A 20,740-nucleotide genomic window follows, 5' to 3' on the forward strand; every position below is an offset into this window, starting at 1 on the left:
ACCCTATGAGGAGCTACTTAGGAAGCTCGGTAGGTTTAGCCTGGAGAAGAGATGGTTAAGAGGTGATATGACAGCCCTGTTTAAATACTTGAAGGGATGTCACATTGAGGAGAACAGGACACAATGGAGCAATGGAATCAAGCTACAGGAAAAGAGATTCCACCTCAACATTAGGAGGAAATCCCTGACAGTAAGAGCTGTTTAACAGTGGAACACAATCCCTCGTAGTATGGTGGAGTTTCCTTCTTCGGAGGTTCTTGTATAGAGGCTGGATGGCCATCTGCCAGGAGGGCTTTGATTGAGAGTTCCTGCATGGCAGAAGGGAGTTAAGATTGGATGGCCTTTGGGGTCTCTTCCAACTCTAGGATTCTAGGACCCCTCTCACTCTTCTTTTCTCCAGGCTCAACACACCGAGTTCTATGACTTTTTTGTTGTAAGGTGCATTTGTTTTAAAGAAGTGCAGAGAGGAGATCCTGGGAATGCAGTGCTTCCTGTAGAACTTAGAATCATCTGTAGAACTTAGCAAGAAGCTTGCTAGCTATTTGGCAAACTGTGTTGGAGATGAGATGGGATGTCAGGCGTGCTTATTCTTTTCTCCTCCCTCCTGTCCAGGTCCTCAATGAGACACTTTGCCCCACCTGGGACCAGCTGCTAGTCTTCGACAATGTGGAGCTGTACGGAGAAGCCCATGAGATGAGGGACGACCCTCCCATTATCGTGATTGAGATCTATGACCAAGACACAGTGGTAAGAGACACCAGGGGCTTGGAAGGGAACAGTGCTGGCATCCAAGACAGCAGATCCTCTCTGATCATGGAAGCTAAGAAAGCTCAACCCTGGTTAGGACTTGGATGGGAGACCAGCAATAAATCCAGATGCTGTAGGCTCTATTTCAGAGGAAGGAACTGGCAAAGCCATCTCTGAGGATTCCTTGCCTAAGAAAACCTCGTTGCCATGAGTTAACAAGCAACTTGAAGGCACATGCACACCCATTTCTGCAAAACAAGGGAAGGACTCCCTTGCACCTTTTGCAAACTGAGGTTGTTTCACATCTATCCTTGTCCGGATTATCTAATTCATCTAATTTCAGTCCTGTGAATTCCCCTTCCCTGCATGCTTCCTGACGGCTCTTCTCATTTTAAACTCATTATACATCATGCTGTTCTTAAGAGTGGAGCCCAAAGCTTAGAACAGTTCCATTTATGGATTACAGTTCCCAGAATCCCCTTGGAAACAGGTTCAGTGGCCTTGTTGTATGGGAGGTTCTGGGAGATGTAGTCCAGTTTAAAAAAAAAATACTTTTCTAAACCCTGATGAGGACCAAATTAGATACTAAGCAGCGGAGAGGATCTTCTTAGACATCTGAAGCTTGTTTGCACTGCAGATTGTTCTACTTATTTTGTTTTAATACACTCATCCCTCCACAGTTGTGGCTTTGATATTTACAGATTTGATTATTCACGGGTTTGATTGATATGTTCTCTCTAGGAATATCTAGTTCCTCCAGTGCAACTCTATGGTCAAATTTAACTAAAAGTTGCACTGAAAGACCTAGAGATTCCTAGAGAGACTACTCTACTCGCCTTTGTAGCTCCTCCAGCACCGTTCTATGGCCAGTGTCTGTCCTAGAGATTCCTAGAGAGGTGTCCTCTCGGGTCAAAACATGGTGATTTTTGTTATTTGCCTTTTTTGGAGGGACAAGTGTATTTATTATAAACCGCTTTGGGCCCCATGTTTGGCGAAAAGAGGGATGTATGTGCCTTCAAGTCACCTGTTGACTTATGGTGACCCCATGGGTTTTGTAGGGTTTTCTTAGGCAAAGAGTTTTCAGAGCTGGTTTTGCCAGTTCTTTCCTCTGAAACAGAGCCTTTAAAAAAAAAAAAAAATCTTTATACAAGTTTACATCCATCTAAACAACATATATTATATATCCGCTCAGTTACATAAATGGTATGTTCTTTCAGTTACATCAAATTTGATTATACTTTAACCTAAACCTTAAAAATTATTTTAAAAATGTGTTTTCTTGCTTTGTTGTACCAAAATAATTGTTGCACATCTTCTTCTACATGTGTGACTTCCCATTTCATCCTCTTCTGAAAAGGGATCTTTCTGTTTTTTTCTCGGTTTCTTCCGCTTTCTAGGTTACGCCATGTACCTTCAAACAATAATTATGTAATATCTCCATTTTAAACCTTCTCAATTCATTTTCTCTACTAATATATTCATTTAACTGTTTCTCTTTTCTCCTTTTCAATTTCGGTCATGAATATTACCCTACTTTGTTTTTCTTGCACGTGTTATTTACTGCGTTCTCGAATGATAATACAGTATATGTAATAGAGCCTCGTCTTTGGTGGCAGTCTCCCCTCCAAGGACTAACCAAAGCTGACCCTGCTTAGCTTCCAAGATCCAGAGTGTTATATATGTGTCTTCGGGTTGCCTGTCAACCTATGGTGACCCCATTTAACAGGGTTTTCTTAGGCAAGGAATCCTCAGAGGTGCTTTTGCCAATTCCTTCCTCAGAAATATAGCCCAGAGCGCCAGGGATTAATTGGTGGCCACCCCTCCAAGGACTAACCAGGGCTGACCCTGCATATTTTTTTAAAAAATTAAATGAATGAATGAGTAAATAAATGAAACTAAAAATGCCTCCATGCCTCCGTTGGTATCCTTCCAGGGCAAGGCGGACTTCATGGGTCGAACCTTTGCAAAGCCCGTGGTGAAAATGTCGGATGAGGAGTACTGCCCACCCCGCTTTCCTCCCCAGCTGGAGTACTACCAGATCTATCGGGGCAACTCCACCGCCGGAGACCTGCTGGCTGCCTTTGAGCTGCTCCAGGTAACGCCATTGCCAAAATCCACATATAGAGGGAAAGGGAATGGAACCAAGAGGAGTTAGAAGGGTAAGGTGAAGAGAATCATCTTGCAAAATTTATCCTAGGATGCAAAGCCTAGTTTGGGGTGGGCATCCCTGGTGCAGCAGTGAATTTTGTAGCAGAGCTGAGAGTTCAGAAATCCAGGTGGTTGTTTTGCATGTCTTCAAATAGGACTCAGAAAATTACATGAGTAGCCTTTCTACCTTTGCAGGGTGACCAGGCATCCTCCTTTTCCAGGGCATGTCCTACATTCCAACCTTCTGTCCAGGAGGAATTCCAAAATGTCCTCCATTTTGAGCATAAGCACACTGAGTAGTTTGTTGTTCCCCTTCAATAAATTTGTCTACTTGGCAGCCTGTCCTCGCTGCAAATGGGGAAAATCGGATGGATCCTTCTAAAGATCTTTTTCCCAGGAGTGGCAACAAGCAACACTCGCACCCAGAGCTCAGGGCACATTTGTTTCTCAGAGGGAAAAAGGGCAGCAAACATGTTAGGCAATGGGCTGCTTGAGGACACAGTGCAAATGTTGAAAGGGTTTTGTTTTTTTCCTCTTAAATTCGGCACAATGGACAAATAAAAAGAATAATTTAAATCCAAATTCAGTCAAAGATACAATTTTAAACATTGGTCTTGCTCAGAGTTCTGTAGGTATATTGCCAGCCAGGAAGGCATGTTGATGAAATTCATCAGAAAAATGCAGTTCACTGTGTAATAAAATACAGCCTGTGTGATATAGCCATAAATAAACCATATGAAACAAATTTATATTTAGTGTTTTTAACTTTTATTTTGCAATGGCCTACATTTTTCTTGAGTGCCCTACATTTTGTGGTTCCTTTGAGGTTATGGCCTTTGGTCACCTTGCCTTTGCCTTGTTTCCCTCTGTTTCTCTTTTTGCCTGAAGGGTTTCTTCTTTGCTTTGTTACATCTCTGGATCTGCTTTCTTTGTCCTTCCTTTCTTTCTGTCTTGCTTCTGTCTTCTCCCAGCTTCCGTACGATGATGAAGAAATCAGGAGGGCTTTGCGGGCGGCCACTGACCCTTCTTGTGTCAAGGTGCTCCCCAAATTGGCATGGACCATGCTCAGAATCACTGAAAATGACCCCTGTGATGCTCTGGCCCATCAAACCTTGTATTCCTTAATCTGAAGATGTATCTGCTGAGGTTAATGACTCCCATGTCAGTGGGGCAGTGAATCCGCTCCAGGCTTTAGCTCAGAGTTCTCCATGGTGCTGAATCATATCTCCTGAAATAGATTCAGCACATTGGAGAGCTCTATTATCCCTTCCTATAACCTGGAGTGGATATGGGAACCATCAGCTACTGCTGATAACTGTATATTCTCCCCTATTTCTATACCCCATTTTTCCGACCCTCCACATTTGCAGCTTTGACTTTTGTGCATTTGATTATTTGCAGATTTGAGTAATATGTTCTCTCTAGGAATTTCTAGGTCCTCCAGCGCAACTCTGCTAGAAATTAACCATAGAGATGCACTGGAGATTCCTGGAGAAAACACTTCTCTAGGCTTTTGTGGGACCTCTAGCATGGTTCTACGGTCAACCTCTGGCAGATGTTGACCAGAGAGTTGTGCTGGAGGACCTAGAGATTCCTATAGAGGTGTTCTCTCAGGTAAACATATTGCGGTGTTCCCTCTTTCTTAGGGGTCCTGTGCTCCTCATCCCAATAAATGTGGAGAGCCAACTGGGCATCAGCAGCTCTCCTTTTCCATTTCTGCATGAACTGGATTGCACAGGTTTTGATAGTTCCAACGGAGTTTTCTTTCACATTTCCCATACAAGAATGAGAGAGGGGCTTTCCTAGCATGCAAATAACCTCCAAAGCTTTTGCATGGCTGGTATCTCCTGGGAGGAGGTGCTACCAGCTTCCCCTAGTAATAATTCTTATCTCTCTATCCCCATTTCGAACGACAATTTGTTGCTGCTTTTAAGTACTAAGGCAGCTATGACTTACATGACTTTATGAATGAGAGAGTCTTCCAACAGCCCTGCTCAGGTCTTGCAAACTCAGGGCTTTGTGGATGGAGTCCACCCACTTGAAAAGTGGCCTTCCTCTTTCCTACTGCCTTCCACTTTTCCGAGCATTTATCACATGCATGGTATCATCTCTGGAAAAACTTGCCAGCGTGTTCAAAACCTCTCCTCTTGCTATAACAGATCTTCTCAGGGGGGGTCTAGAAATATTAGTAGACTGTCATTGTTATCTACAGCTTAGAATTTGCAAGACAAGTGCATCACAAAAGAAGGAATGCGAATAACAGCACATCACAGTATGCAAAGGAATTTTGCAGCAGATTTGAGACTAATTAAGCACCTAAAATGTTCCTCCTGCAGAAGCATGGAAGCTTCTTGAGAAATTCAATGTTCTCTTCCTAACAAAGGGGTTTGTAGCCTCACAGGGAAAGAGACATCCTGGATCGCAAAGGAAGTTCCCTCCTATGTTGCCAATGGAATTTAAATTTTATTTCCGGGACTTTGCAGCTCTTTCTTTCCCAGAGCCCACATGGCTGGAAGCTTTACAACATGGATATCCCTCCATATATTTGTTTATTTCAAGGACTTGAAATAAATCTATACCATCTTAATCCAGACCAGCAACAACAACATCTTGACCAAATACAGACCTGCATCCACACTACAGAAATAATCCAGGTTGTCACCACTTTGGGCTCATCCCCACTTACATTTAAACCGGTTTGCGATTCACCTTCACTCCGTGTCGGTGAATCGATTCCAAAAGGTCCATCGTTCCGACTATGAAAGTGGATCTTTTCATTATCCCCTTGTGATCGTTTCTTTTTTGGCACAACTGTCATCCCACTAGTTTGCACCACTTCAGAATGCAAGTCAGTCATCTGTGCGTCATCGGTGACCTAAGCAGCAGCCTGGGCAGCCCAGCTTGGGATCTATATATAAAACTGATAGAAGATTCAATTCATTGGTTTTGCAACTACTTGACTCGTTGATTGCAAGTAGCTGCAAAGCCAATGATTCGAATCTTCTATCAATTTAATTGGGGGTGGGGGTGGGGGGATCTCCCAAAAACTGAGGAGGGATGGTAAAGACCCCTCTGCCATGAGTCCCTCCCCTCCAGAAGGATGCGATTCAGATCTGTCATTCCCACTTGTTGAACACACTTCGGAATCGCTTCTTTTCAAAAGAACAGCCAGGAAACTAGCGTCTGGAAAAAATGAGTTTTTCGTGTTTACCTCGCTTTATCATGACAGAAATCGATCAAAGTAAGATTGGAACCAGTTTCAAATGGGAACGACGGTCATATCACCCAATCAGCAATTCACTTTAAATCATAGTGGAAACGAGCCCTTTAATGGCCATGGCTCAGTGCTATGGAATTCGACGATGTGTAGTTTGTTGTGGCACCAGAATGCTCTCTGACAAAGAAGACTACATATTTCACAGAACTACAGTTCCCAGAATTCCATAGTACTAAGCCATGGCAGTTAAAGTGGTGTCAAACTCCATTATTTCTGCAGCGCAAATGCAGCCTTCCACTGTCATATGTTTTTCTACAGGTATAATGCTTTTTAACAACTTTGCTTGATGAAGAAGTCTGTGGAGCTTCAAAAGCTTGCAATAAAGTCATCACTGTTTTATGGATTTGGGATGTTATTGCACTGATCAAAAGAGGTTAGTCCAGATTAGTCTCAAAGGTGCGACAAGAAGATCCCTTTGCATAATGATGTCCCAGACTAACATGGCTATGGAGTTTATCACACAAAGGAGATCAGGAGTTTATCCTGCAAATACCCTGGGAAAATCCCGTAATTACGCAAAATGATTTCACACAACATCGCACAAAACCCGCCATGAAAATGGTCACACACAAAAAGCATTAATGAGGATCTTTTTTCTTTTGAGATTTCATTGTCATTGTCACTTTATTTGCGCAACTGCGTGTGATAATCATTCATGCAACTACTTGCCATTTTCGCTTTATTTGTGGGATGCTTTAAATGCAGTTTAATCTCTCTTTAATGCCAAAATTAGCCCCAGCGTGATAAACTCCAGTGTCTTTGAATCTCGGTTGTAGTGCTGTTGGCATTATATTCTTCACAAGTAAATACACAGGCAGTTTGTTTGTTTGTCCCTGATCAAGGACCAGAAATTATCTGGAAATGATAAGGATAAAGCATCTAATGGCTTTATCTCCACTTTTGGACTCTCAGATCTTTTTTTTCCTATCAAAATATTCTATGACTTCCAATTTTCTTCTCCAAATCTTGGGCAAAACAAAAACAAACCTTGGAAACTGAAATTTTCCAAGCCACGCAATTGGAAAAAAGGCAAACCTGATTTACCCAAAGCTACAACTTTCTGGAATTCTGGTTATGATTATGATGGATTTTAGACCCCCCAGTGAAAACCTGTCATTGGTTCCCAAACTTTGGTCCTCCAGGTGTTTTTGGACTCCAGTTCCCAGAAATCCCAGCCAGCCTGGTCATTGGTTAGGGATTCTGGGAGCTGAAGTCCAAAACATCTGGAAGACCAAAGTTTGGGAATCACTGCTTGTAGATGCATGAATGGAAAAAGTTGCCCTCCCGATGGATGGAACCAGATGAAAACATGGTGGTAGCTGCCTGTGTTGATGGAGGCGATGGGTAGCTGAAGAACAGGGTGGTTCTCATCCCTCTCTGTCCTCTTTCTCTCACCCAGATTGGCCCAGCTGGGAAGTCAGACCTGCCTCCCATTGATGGACCCACGGACCTGGATCGGGGCCCCATCCTGCCTGTGCCGCTTGGGATCCGTCCCGTGTTAAGCAAATACAGAGTGGAGGTAATCTAGATTTCTTTGGTGAGTACTTCTCTCCATAGAGATAAGGATGTTGCAGATTAATTTAAAACCAGAACTTTATAACCAGAATTTGCAGGGCGACCCAGAGCCAATTGGAAAGGAAACATAGTTTATTAGCTGCAGCCTCCCCAGAAGGAAATACATCCAAATTACTGGGGCCCAGATTTCAAAGTGAACCAAGCTTTTATAGTACTTTGGAAAAGAAAACTACAAATTATATTTCATTGGCGATATATGAATTTAAACATATACACCCCTTTACATTTCATTGGAGGTTCAAACATTACACCTAACTATGTCTCTATCCCTCGTGGGGTATCCATCAATCAAACTATTATCTATATGTTTTGTTTCAGTGTCCCCAATCTGTCTCTTGCAGTATTTCCCTTTATTTGGGTTAGAATCCTGAGTTAGGAGCCATTTCCAAATTGTTTTACATTCTAGAAGAGGATTTGACATGACCTGCATTCGTCAATCCTAACAACCTTTGCTCTCAATACATTTCATTACTATAATTTTTCAACTCGTCCTGAGCATAAGTAAAATTGCAATTCAAATCTACCTTCTACATTATATGTCCTCTTTCTTTCTTTCTTTCTTTCTTTCTTTCTTTCTTTCTTTCTCTAGCCTGCCTTCCTCCCAGTATAGGGACTGAAGGTGGCTAACAAAATATAAAACAGCACCAGTTAAAAACAGTACAAATAAACAATTGGAAACATTTGGCCCTTGAACACCAAAACCAGGGATGAGAGACTGTTATTGTGTAATGCATTGTTGCTGTTGCTGTTGTTGCTGTTGTTGTGTCTACAGGTCCTAGGGTTTTCTTGGGAAGAATTATTCCAAAGATATCTGCCATTGTGAAGTCGAAGGCTTTCACGGCCAGCATCCATGCCAGCATCCTCTGAGGATGCCAGCCACAGATACTGGCGAAACACCAGGAACAAATTCTTCTAGAACATGGCCATGTAGCCCCAAAGCCCACAAACAACTAAAGATCTACCATTGCCTTCTAAAGTGAGAGAGTGTGATGTGCCCACTGGGTTTTCATGGCCAAGTAGGGATTCAACCCTAGACCACTATTTCATGCTGGCTTAGGTTGCTGCCACACTGCAGAATTAATGCATTTCAGCTGTCATGGCTCCATCCTACGGAATCCTGGGATTTGTAGAGCTCTCTGACAGAGAAGGCTAAATATCTCCACAAAACTACAAACCCCAGAAATCCATAACATTGAGCCATGGCATTTAAAGCAATGTCAAACTACATTAACTCTGCAATGTAGATGCAGCCTCAGTTTTCATTACAAGATTTATTCCATAGAGGCTTGCCTTCCTCTTGGGCTGCATCCACACTGCAGAAATAATCCAGTTTGACACCGCTTTAACTGCCACGGCTCAAGGCTATGGAATGTGTAGTTTGTTGTGGCTCCAAAGTTCTCTAACAAAGAAGACTAAATATTTCACAAAACTACAATTCCTAGAATTCCATAGGATTGAGCCATTGCAGTTAAATCGGCGTCAAACTGGATTATTTCTGCAGCGTAGATGCAGCCTTCCACTGTCATATTTTTTCAGTTAGTCTCAAAGGTACCACAAGATCTCTCTACATAACAACAACAACAACGATTACATTTGCACCATCCACACCACAAATCCTCCAGACCTCCAGGTACTGATTCCAAAACCGTCTCCTCTTCTACCATTGGCACCATCTCAACATCTGCTTTGTCCTCCCATCTAGATCTTGTTCTGGGGATTGAGGGACCTGAAGCGAGTGAACCTGGCCCAAGTGGACAGACCTCGAGTGGACATTGAATGTGCCGGAAGGGGAGTCCAGTCGTCCCTTATCCAGAACTACAAGAAAAACCCCAATTTCAGCACCTTGGTCAAGTGGTTTGAAGTGGTGAGTGTTTCTCTCCAGGAAAGCAGCAAAAGAGTGAACAGGGAGGAGAAATGGGAGCATCTCTTATTTATTTATTCATTTATTTAAATGTTGAATTAAGGCGGCATGGTTGTTATTAACTGCCATCAAGTTGACTTTGACTCATCATGGAAAGAGGTGACTCACTAGAAAAGACAATACACTTGGCCCTCCACATTTGCGGCTTTGACTTTTGCAGATTTGATTATTTATGGATTACATTACTATGTCCTGTCTAGGAATCTCTCAGTCCTCCGGCATGGCTCTACTGGAATTTGACCATAGAGTCATGCTGGAGGACCTAGATATTCCTAGAGAGAACACTTCTCATAGCATTTGTAGGTCTTCCAATACAATTCTATGGTCAAATTCCCTTGGATGTTGACCACAGAGTTGTGCCAGAGATTCCTGGAGTGGTGTTCTCTCAGCTTGAAAAACTTGGTAGTTTCTTATTTGGAGTTTTTCCACTTTCATGGGGGTCCTGAGACCTTAACCCCGGTGAATGTGGAGGGCCCACTGTAATGCTTTGTAAGGTAGAAGGAAATAGAAAAAGAGGAAGACCCCATTTTAGGAAACCACAATCCTGAATTTGCAAGATCTGAGCAAGGCTGTTGAGGATAGCATGACTTGTAAGGACTCTTTCACGTTGCAAAAAGTGACGGGAGCATAGTAGGATGCTCCCATCACTACCATGCAATTGCTTGAAGATTATCAGATGATGCTGCCATAATCGTGTCATTATCCCGCGAATAAAGTAATTTTAGTGCTGATTTTCATTCACAAGACTTTCCCGTAAATGAAAAGCAGACCTAAAATTTATTTGCGGGATAATAACGTAATTATGGCAGCATCACATGACGTTGTCTCTGAAGATGCCAGCCACAGATGCCAGTGAAACGTCAGAAATAAACTCTTCTAGAATATGGCCACAGAGCCCCCAAAAACCACAAAAAACTAAGGTGTGATAAAATATTTAAACAATAATAGGCCATATTTTTTGGTATCTTTTGATCTTCCTATGCTTTTATTTGTTTTTGCTTTTATCTTGTAAGTGGCTTTGAATCCCAGATTTGGGAGTAAGGCAAGGTATGAACAGAATAATAGACTACAGCAAAATGCAAGGTCCATCTTGCCCATCTTCTTCTCCACAACCAGCACCAAGTCCCTTCTGTTCCTTTGCAGGACCTGCCCGAGAACGAGCTTCTCCATCCCCCCTTGAACATCCGCGTGGTGGACTGCCGGGCCTTTGGGCGTTATACCTTGGTGGGGAGCCATGCGGTCAACTCCTTGAGGAAATTCATCTACAGGCCTCCGGATAAGAAGGCTCAGCACTGGAGCGCAGCAGGTAAACCATGAGCAATGGAGGGAGGCACCTGTCCTGGAAGCTGGAGAAATGGAGGGTCCTTGTAGTAGACGTTCTGACCTAGAAATGGGTGCTACTCCAGGCTTCCCTTCGCCTTCATTGGTAGGGTTAAAATTTGAATACCTGGAAAGTCCCAGATTTACTATTGAAGAAAAATGTCCCAGCCAGCTGAGCCAGTTGAAGAAGTAAATCTCAGAAAGCAATCTTTAGGGCAGTAAAATCCAAACAAAAAGTGGTTGAAAGTCTCAACACCTCCGGGTTGCATCTATATGCAAAATTAATGCAGCTTTACACCACTTTAACTGCCATGGATCAATTCAATGGTATGAAATCTTGGGGTTTGTAGTCTTGTTAGATATTTAGCCTTCCCTGTCGGAGTGCTCTGGTGCCACAGCAAACTCCAAATCCCAGAACTCCATCAGATGGCAGTTAAAGCGGTGTCAATATGCATTAATTCTGCAGTGTGGCCTCAGAGACATTTTCCCCCTTTTCGGTACACCTTCAAAGGTGAAACGCTATTCCCAGAGGCTTCCATTAGAAGCAAATTCACTCTTTGAGGAACACAGCAGGGGTGGGGGTGGGAAATCCAAAACAATTGAGAGCCAATTGGTGGTGCATGCAGCCTTTGCCAAGCCTGTTCTATACAGTTACAATTGTTTGAGATGACAGCTGAGTCCTGGAGCATCCATAACACTTAATGGTGCTCACATGTCCCAGTATTTGTGTGTTCTTCCCATCCTTCTAAGTTTTCTATTCCAAGGCGAGGTCCTCCTATATAGTTTTCTTTGTTTCCCCTCCACATCTGTATTTTCACTCCTTCTTCTGCTGTGCTCTGTCTCACCTGGCTGCAGAGGTGTCACTAGGGGAGGGCAGGGGATTCAGGCTCCACCAGGTGACAGCTCAGAATTGGGGTGAACACCTGGTGGGGCAATCGCTTCCATCTGTCCCATGATTCCCCTGGCCACCCCCCTCTGCCAGCCAGGGTGCCTCTGCCATCCATCGGCTGCAGCCGCCAGTGGAATTGGTTTGCTGTTGCTACCTGGCAGCGCCTTCTGATTTAGCAGGGCTGCTGGCCAAGTGGAAAAGAGATTCGCCTCTTTCAACAGGGAGAAATGAAAGGTACTACACTTAGGCAGAAAAAATAAATTGCACAGATATAAGTTGGGCAACACAGGTCTTGACATGTGACAGGGATCTAGGAGTCCTAGCAGACCACAATTTGAACAAGAGCTAACAGTGTGATGCAGTAGCTAAAAAAGCCAATGCGATTCTAGACTGCATCAATAGGAATGTAGTGTCTCGATCAAGGAAAGTAATAGTACTACACTATTTTGCTTTGGTCAGACCTCTCCTGGAATAACATTGTGTCCAGTTTGGGCACCACCATTAAAAAAAGATATGGAGAAGCCAGAAGAGGATGACCAAAATGGTGAAAGGTCTGGAAACCATCAAGCCCTGTGAGGGGAATTTGGGGAACTGAGTATGTGTAGCCTGGAGAATAGAAGGTTAAGAGGTGATATCATAGCCCTGTTGAAGGGGTGTCATGTTGAGGATGGAGCAAGCTTATTTTCTGCTGCTCCAGAGACTAGGACATGGAGCAATGGAAGCAAGCTACAGAAAAAGAGATTCCACCTCAAGATTAGGAGGAACTTCATGACGCTTAAGAGCTTTTCAACAGGGGAACACATCCCTTCGGAGAGTGATGGTCTCCTTCTTTGGAGGCTGTGGTTAAGCAGAGGCTGGATGGCCACCTGTTACAATGTGAGCTCGGACTGTATATTCCTGCATGGCAGAATGGGGTTGCACTGGATGGCCCTTGGGATCGCTTACACTTCTATGAGTCTATGATTCATCCAGCAGCTCTGCCAGAACTAGAAGGGACTGCCTGGTGGCACCAGCACCCCACCTCCACCAAGGCAGAAGAAGCCTGGCTGCCAGAGACGAGCAGCTGCCATATGTGCAAGCAGCCTTGGGGGTGACAGCATGAGCAAGCGCGCTGGAGTGACACCAGTCCTAGTGACACCACTGCCTGGTTGCCTCTGTCATAAAACAATTCACGCCTCTTCTTTCTCTCTCTCTTTCTCTCTGTATCTGTGTGTCTCCGTCTCCGCTTGGCCCGCTTCTTCTCCTTCTCTGTCCAGCTAAGCTCATGAATGCCTACGTGGCCCTGGCAAATGGAGGCCCCTACTCTTCTCCCGCAGGTGAAATCGTGGTCAACATGGAGCCAGAGGTTCCCATCAAAAAGATGGAGACCATGGTGAAGCTGGAAGCGGTGAGTAGCAGGACGTTGTGGATAAGTCATGAAGCTGCCAAGGCCCAAGATAGCTCAAAAGGAATAATATCACCCAAAACAGAGAAGAGGACCCTGGCTGGAAATTCATTGGGATCTTCTGTAGTTTGTTTCCAGGGCCCTCCATGGATACCAAAATCCACGGGTGCCAAAGTCCCATTATGCACAATGGCCTTGTAAAATGGTGTCCCTTATACAGTAAGCCCTTTATCCGCAGCTTCAACCATCCATATCTTGGAAATACAGTCGGCCTTCCTTATCCACAAAATTTTTATGCATGGATTCAAGCATCCACAGCTTGAAAATATTCCGAAAAAGTATACATTCCAAATAGCAAACCTTGATTTTCTATTTTATATAAGGGATTCCATTTTGCTCTACCATTATATTTAATGGGACTTGAGCATCCATGGATTTTGTTATCCACACTCCAGTGGATAAGAAAGTCCCACTGTATTCAAAAATTATATAAACTCCAAAAAGCAAGCCTTGATTTTGCCCTTTGATATATGGGGCACCATTTTACTATGCCAAATGCAAATTAAAAAATCACTATTCTTTTTACGTGAGAGAACATCTCTCTAGGAATCTCCAGGTCTTGCAGTGTTGTTGTTGTTGTTGTTGTTGTTGAGCTTTATTTATAAAGCGCTGTAAATTTACACAGTGCTGTACACACAATCCATTAAAATAGATAAAATAAACCTGCTTATGGCATACCTTCTCTGTGCAACTCTATGGTCAGCGTCTGCCAGAAGTTGATCATAGAATCCTGCTGGAGGACCTACAAATTCCTAGAGAAGTGTTTTCTTTAGCAACTTCTAGGTTCTCCAGCACAACTCTTATTATGGTCAACTTCCAGAAGAATTGCACTGGCGGACTTAGATATTCCTAGAGAGAACCTATAAATCAAAACCGCAAATAACCAGATCTGCAAAAGTCAAAGCCGAAAATGTAAAGAGTTAACAGTATATTCAAGGTGTGGGTGGTGGAATTCGTGGATACAGAGGGCCGACTTTTTGGGTGCTACAACTTTCACATTGGTGGGAGAATTTGGGGAGCTGTAGTCTCCAAAAGTAACTTTCCCAGACTCTGGCCCTACTTGAGTTGTGGTTGTTGAATCTCGGCTTCCAAAAGTCTTAATGTTTTTTCCAAGGGCCTTTATCAGTCCTTAAGACAGCATTGTGGGAATGATGGTTTTAGGGTAGATGTGCTCCTTTCTGAGCCTTATTTGTGTTGCTTTTGTCCCAAGGCTCTGCTTCTTCCTCCTTTTCCAAAGTTTACCATAGCCTCTAGGGATCACTTTCAGATGCTTGTGTCGCATAGCCTTGCCTCCCAATCGTATTGCATCAGTTTGTCCTTTCCTGCTTTGCTTGCATGATGAAGAGACCTGGGGGGTATACACACTGCACAGTTAGAGCAGTTCAATCCCACATTAACTCTCGGGGCGCCATCCTAAAGAATCCTGGGATTTGTAGTTTGGCGAGGAATTTAGAATAGGCACTAGAGCACAGAAAAAAGCTAAGTTCCTCACTCAGCTACAAATCCCAGATCATTATCGATGTAAATATTTTATTTATGTATGTATGTATTTACTTATTTATTTATTAGATGCATATCCCGCCTTTCTCCCCAAATGGGATATAAAAACAAGCATACATTGGCTGTATGCTGCGTCTGTACTGCAGAATCAGAGCAGTTTGACACCGCTTTAACTGCCATGGCTCAGTGCTATAGTATTCTGGGATTTGCAGTTTTGTGAGCTATTTAGTCTTTTCTCTCTGGTGCCACAACAAACTATATATCCCAGGATTCCATAGTATGGAGCCATGGCATTTAAAGTAGTGTCAAACTGCATTAATTCTGCAGTGTAGCAGCAACCTGTAAGGAACTCTTTTAACCACCAAAGTTTGGTTTCACTGACAAATAATAATAATAATAATAATAATAATAATAATAATAAAAATTATTTATATACCGCTATTCCATAGATCATAGCGGTTCACAACAATAATAAAACCAGTTAAAAACAACAGTGTACAACAACAATCACAGTAAAACGTAACATCAACATTTATACAAAAGGCTAAAAGGTGGAATACATCACAATTTCAGGGGAGAAGAATGACAACAAGGTTCATGGGGGGAAAGCCTGGCGGAATAGATAAGTCTTCAAGTATTTCTTGAATACATCAAGGGAACTGGACATGCGGAGCTCATTGGGGAGAGAGTTCCAGAGTTGAGGGGCTGAAACAGAATATGCCCTCCTCGCAGCAGCATAACCAACATCTGGAACTGTTAGGAGATGTTTCTCTCCCGACCTAAGAGTGCGGGGCGGATTATATGGGGAGAAGCGGTCCTCCAAGTACCCTGGGCCCAAGCCATTTAGGGCTTTATAGGTAAAGCCTATTAACTTCATTTCAAATAATTATTAATATGATCATTGTTGTTATGTGCCTTCAAGGTGACTCTAGGTTTTATCGGCAATAATTATTCCAATGAAGTGTGTCATTGCCTTTTTCTGAGGCTGCTGAGATAGTGTGACTTGCCTCAGGTCACACAATGGGTTTCCATGGCTGAACAGGGATTCGAACTCTGGCCTCCTAGAAGAGACCTAATCAAACTTTCAGAGCACTTACTCTACAGTGACTATTTTATTATTAACAGATGCTTTAAAAAAACACACACACAATTTAAAAATCTCCAAATGAGCCACATTGTCAGTGACAGGAACCATGATGATTAAAGTGGTACGAAACTGCTCTAGCAGTGAAGTGCAGAAACATTGGTAGAAGGGTGTGTTTCCCTTAGACCAGTGGTTCCCAACCTTTAGACCTCCATTTGTCCTGGATGTCTGATCTGAGCCAACTTGGCCAAGTCAGGAATTACGGAAGTTGAAGTCCAAAGCATCTGGAGGACCAGCAGTTGGGAACCTTGGGCCACTTGGACCACTAGCCTTGGACCAGTGTTTCTCAACCTTTGGTCCTCCAGGACTTTGCCTCCTGGAAGCCCCTTCCAGCATGGCCAATGGACAGGAATTGTAGGAAATGGAGTCCAAATCTTCTAGAGGACCAAAGACTGGAGCACTGCCATCTTAGATCATCATTCTACCATCTTGTTGGAATTATATCATATCATCTTTATTTGGGACTCAGTTCTGGGACTGGCCAGTTCCCAGAACCATCTCATTATTGCTCATCCTTAGCAACCCTTCCAGTTGATGTTGGCCATTGGCATGTCCTTCTGACCTAGGCCATCTCCTTCTTTGCTTTCTTGCTCTTTAGCCTCTCCATCAGATAGGCTTTTTGCGTCCTCTTTGCCCACTGTGTTGGAGCATTGCAAATGGCAGCTTCCTTGCGTTTGTGTTGTTAACTGTTGCTTGTTCTTCCCCATTCCTCTTCCTTTTGGCAGAACTCTGACGCAGTTGTGAAGGTGGATGTGGTAAGTGGCTGCTGTGTTTGGCTTGGCTTTGTGTGGTTGTGATCTAAGGTACGTTGACATTAACTATCCTCCAGAGTCCTCTTCTCAGGCAACCTGGAGAAGACATCTCCAACTAAAATAGCTTCTCTCCAATCTAGCGGAAACAGGGATGTGTCCCCACCCATTCCTTTAATCTGAATTCCCCCCCCCCCCATTTGTCAGATGATCTGTCAAGTTACTTTGAGTCACCTTCTGGTTTTGTGGGCTCCAAACTCATGAACAACTTTATTGTCCAAATAGTCCAATTGACATCCACATTTAAGCATCCTTACGGGCTGGACATGTTGGAAACAGACAAGTTAACCAGACACCTAAATAAAAGAGACTAAAAAAAAATAAATCTAGCGGACTGGAACAAAATAATTGAATTTCCAACCCGAAGATGGAGGGAAAATGTAATAATGGGCTTTAGTTTTTTGTGGGGTTTTGGGGCTATGTGCCTATGTTCTAGATCTAGAAGCGTTTCTTCCTGACGTTTCGCCTGCATCTGTGGCTGGCATCCAGAGAAATTCATAGACAGATGCTGGCAAAACGTCAGGAAGAAACTCTTCTAGATCTAGAACATGGGCACATAGCCCCCAAACCCCACAAAAAACTATGGATGCCGGCCATGAAAGCCTTCGACTCCACAATAATGGACTTTGATTAAGACTAAGATCCAATTTGAAACCTTGAACTGATGAGCAAGTATTTTTACATAGATAGAAAAATGAGTGTATAAATGTGTGCAAATATATGTAACTATGAAGCAAATCTTTAGAAGAAGAGAAATGTATACATATGTGCAAATTTATGTAAATATATGAGGGAAAGGGATAAATATTTCGAAGGCAGAAAAAGAGAAAGGAGTTAAAACAATTATTGGTAGATTCAATTGAAGGTATAAAAGATCTGTCCAGGATTAAGTTTGCAGTGCAGTAAAAGTGAAAAAGATATATTGAGGTTTGTGTGCAATTCTACCCGCAGCACATAAATAATGACAGAGGAGCTGAGATAAAATCAACTCACACACAGAATTTGGAAATATATGAAGGGGAGGATGAGAAAATGTGGAAGAAAAACAAGGATATAAGTAAAGAGAATAGATAAACAAAGGTTAAAGAGTGCAAATAAGCACACTTCTAAGGATTGGTTAAAATGTGAGAATAAAAGAATGCTACAGCTGGAGGGCCCAGATATTAGATTTGGCTGGTACAGCTATTTATTTTATAATAAAGTAGAAGTAAATAGAGATTTTAAAGACCATTATATAAGACATTCATTATTAAGAATTTGGTTTAAATTAAAACCAAGATCCTGCAATTATATCCCCAAATGGCCCTCCATCAATGAAGCCTTCTTTAACAGAGTTCAACTAGATGAGGAAAAATGGGTCACATATGAAGAGTTATTGGAGGGAAAACAAAATGACATGAAATTAAAATCCCTAGAACAATTGTTGGCAGAAGGTTATAAATGTTCACAGTTTACCTACCGTCAAATTAGAGGACGATTCGTGGCAGACATTAAAGCAAATAATATGCATGGCATGCGGTTGCTGCATCCCCAACCCAGCGCTTCGAGGGGCGGCATAGAGTTTGTTTGTACAGCCCCTAAGACTGTAAGCAATGGATTGGAACTATAGGAAAAGAGATTCCTCCTAAACATTAAGAAGCACTTCTTCATTGTAAGAACCATTTAACAGTGGAAGAGACTGCCTTGGAGAGTGGAGGGTTCTCCATCTTTCAAGGTTTCTAACAAGACATCAGATGAATATCTCTCAGGAGTGTGTTAGCTGCTTATTCCTGCATGGCAGAAGGGCACTGAATTAGATGGCCCTTAGGGTCCCTTCCAATCCTCAAATCCCATGACTCTATAATGCCCTACAAAGCTATAGCATATGTTTCTACATTTCTCAAGAGGCTCATTCATGCCAGACAGATGTCATTTTGCTCAAGGTCCATTGCTTCTATATACTGTACTTATTAGAAATGTATTATAGTACATAGACTGCATCTGCACTGCAGAATTAATACAGTTTGACACCACTTTAACGGCCATGGCTCAATGCTATGGACTTCTAGGATTTGTAGTTTTGTGAAACATTTAGCCGTCTCTGTCAGAGAGCTCTGGTGCCACAACAAACTACAAGTCCCAGGATTCCGTAGGATGGAGCCATGACAGTTAAAGCAGTTCCAAACTGCATTAATTCTGCAGTGCAGCAGCAGCCAGAGGCATTTCCACTAGGTCTGTATCTCTTTATCCTCGATTTGATATAGCCTAGGCATTTTGCTTAGAGAGATATTCTATCAGGCGTGAGCAACGTGTGGCCTATGAGCCACAAGCAACTCTGGAGACCATTAAGTTAAGCCCCTGATGAATAGACATTATTTTACTTAATATTATGGGAAATACAATAGTATAATATAAAAAAAGCTTGACCCCTAAAGACCCCCAAAGACCCCAGATCTCCTCCTCCCAAAAGGTGCCTAGAAATCAGAAAAGCAGAGAGACATGGTGAATGTGTCTTCCCTGTTGTCCACTATTCTGCAGTCAGAAGAAGAGAAGGAGAAAAAGAAGAAGAAAAAGAAAGGAGGCATAGAAGAAATGGAGGAAGAGGAACCTGACGAGAGCATGCTGGACTGGTGGTCCAAGTATTTTGCTTCCATCGAAACGATGAAGGAGGTCAGTGACTGAGGATGACAGTCAAAGTAAACTCGTATTAAAAGTATTCCTGGAAGACAGGGTTGGGCAAAAGGTGGTCTCTGGGCCCAACCAGACCCAGCGTCCCATGAAGACCTTTTTTTAAATCGCAAAAGTGCCTTTCCCTAAAAGTATTTTTTTTTTTTGCCCCCAAAGGCATTCTAGGGGCTGTTTGGGCATTTTTGCAATTTTGGGGGGGGGGGGATTTAGAAGCATCTGACAAAGGGTTTCGGGTGAGGTTGCATACCATCACCCTATTTATTCAACCTGTATGCAGAAAATATAGTGCGAAAAGCAGGCCTAGACTCGGAGGAGGAGTGAAGGTAGAAGAAAAGAACATCAACAGCCTAAAATATTCAGATGACACCACACTATACTCATATCAAAACAATCCACATTTTAAATTTCACAATTTTAATTTTTTTAGTTTCACCTTTTCCTCATAGGGTTCCCCAAGGTAGAAAATTGGTCACCAGATCACTGAATGTATTCACCTATGTCTAAAACAGGGATGGGAATCAAGCATCTATCTGCCCTGGATGTTATTGAACTGCAGCTCCCAGCATTCCTCACCTGCCTCTCTCTTGGCTAGGGATGCTGGGGATTGCAGTCCAAGAAAATCTAAAAGGCTGGATGTGGCCCACTCCAAGTCTGAAGGACTGTGATCACCCATGTCCAAAAAGGCTCCCTATTCACCTTTCCCATTTTGTAACTTTTCTTTTTCTAGTTACTTTGGCAACAGGAGGCAGCTGCAGTGGAAGCGGAGGAGAAGGAAGAGATGGAGCTGTCTGATGGTAAAGTACTGGAAAGATGAAAGGGATAGGGATTGGAGAGGAAAGGAATGCTTTCACTGGATTTGGGAAATGTCACAAACAAGGCAAACTTCTGAGTTCGCCAGAACCTAGAATCATAGGGCCAAGAATTAAACACTGGTTTTCCAGGGTTGCACAGCAGTGACAAAAGAATGCAGACAGAGGCTGATATCTGTTAATCCTGAGTGGAACTACACTATTTTGTCTCTCCTCTCAGTGCATTGAAGTTGCTGTTGAGCTGCTGTGGTTGGAAGTAAGAGGCAAGTAGGGTTCTCAGAGCAGAAACTGGAGAGGGCTCCTCTACTTTTAATAGTTGTATGGAAGAGGAAGTTTTAGCACATGTCGCTTCTTATGTGGTTGTGGGACAAGCAACACTTGCTAAAATTCCCTCTTTAATATAGCCATTCAAGCTACAGGGGCTCACTCTTGTTTTCACTCTGGCAACCATAGGGATTGGGGAAGCATCTGGCTATGCCCCTGTAGCCAG

The 20,740-nt window shown here is 42.9% G+C and overlaps 1 protein-coding gene across 15 annotated transcripts in view; it reads left to right on the top strand.

The window, feature by feature from the left end:
• Nucleotides 1–20,740, top strand: part of OTOF (otoferlin) — a 198,113-nt gene that overhangs the window by 145,680 nt on the left and 31,693 nt on the right. For 10 of the 15 annotated variants that reach the window (XM_089528705.1, XM_089528704.1, XM_089528703.1 and 7 more), the window contains exons 25-34: nt 613–747; nt 2,681–2,842; nt 3,867–3,932; nt 7,572–7,691; nt 9,450–9,611; nt 10,812–10,974; nt 13,134–13,264; nt 16,691–16,720; nt 19,292–19,423; nt 20,169–20,235. In XM_089528705.1, coding sequence (XP_089384831.1) covers nt 613–747; nt 2,681–2,842; nt 3,867–3,932; nt 7,572–7,691; nt 9,450–9,611; nt 10,812–10,974; nt 13,134–13,264; nt 16,691–16,720; nt 19,292–19,423; nt 20,169–20,235 — 1,168 coding nt within the window. The remainder of the gene's footprint in view (nt 1–612; nt 748–2,680; nt 2,843–3,866; nt 3,933–7,571; nt 7,692–9,449; nt 9,612–10,811; nt 10,975–13,133; nt 13,265–16,690; nt 16,721–19,291; nt 19,424–20,168; nt 20,236–20,740) is intronic. The other 5 variants (XM_089528709.1, XM_089528717.1, XM_089528718.1 and 2 more) reach the window with 2 other exon arrangements.

The sequence above is a fragment of the Sceloporus occidentalis genome, unplaced genomic scaffold (assembly GCF_023333645.1).
Source record: "Sceloporus occidentalis isolate IW3139 unplaced genomic scaffold, rSceOcc1.0.p SCAF_6, whole genome shotgun sequence".
Taxonomy (NCBI): Eukaryota; Metazoa; Chordata; class Lepidosauria; order Squamata; family Phrynosomatidae; genus Sceloporus; species Sceloporus occidentalis.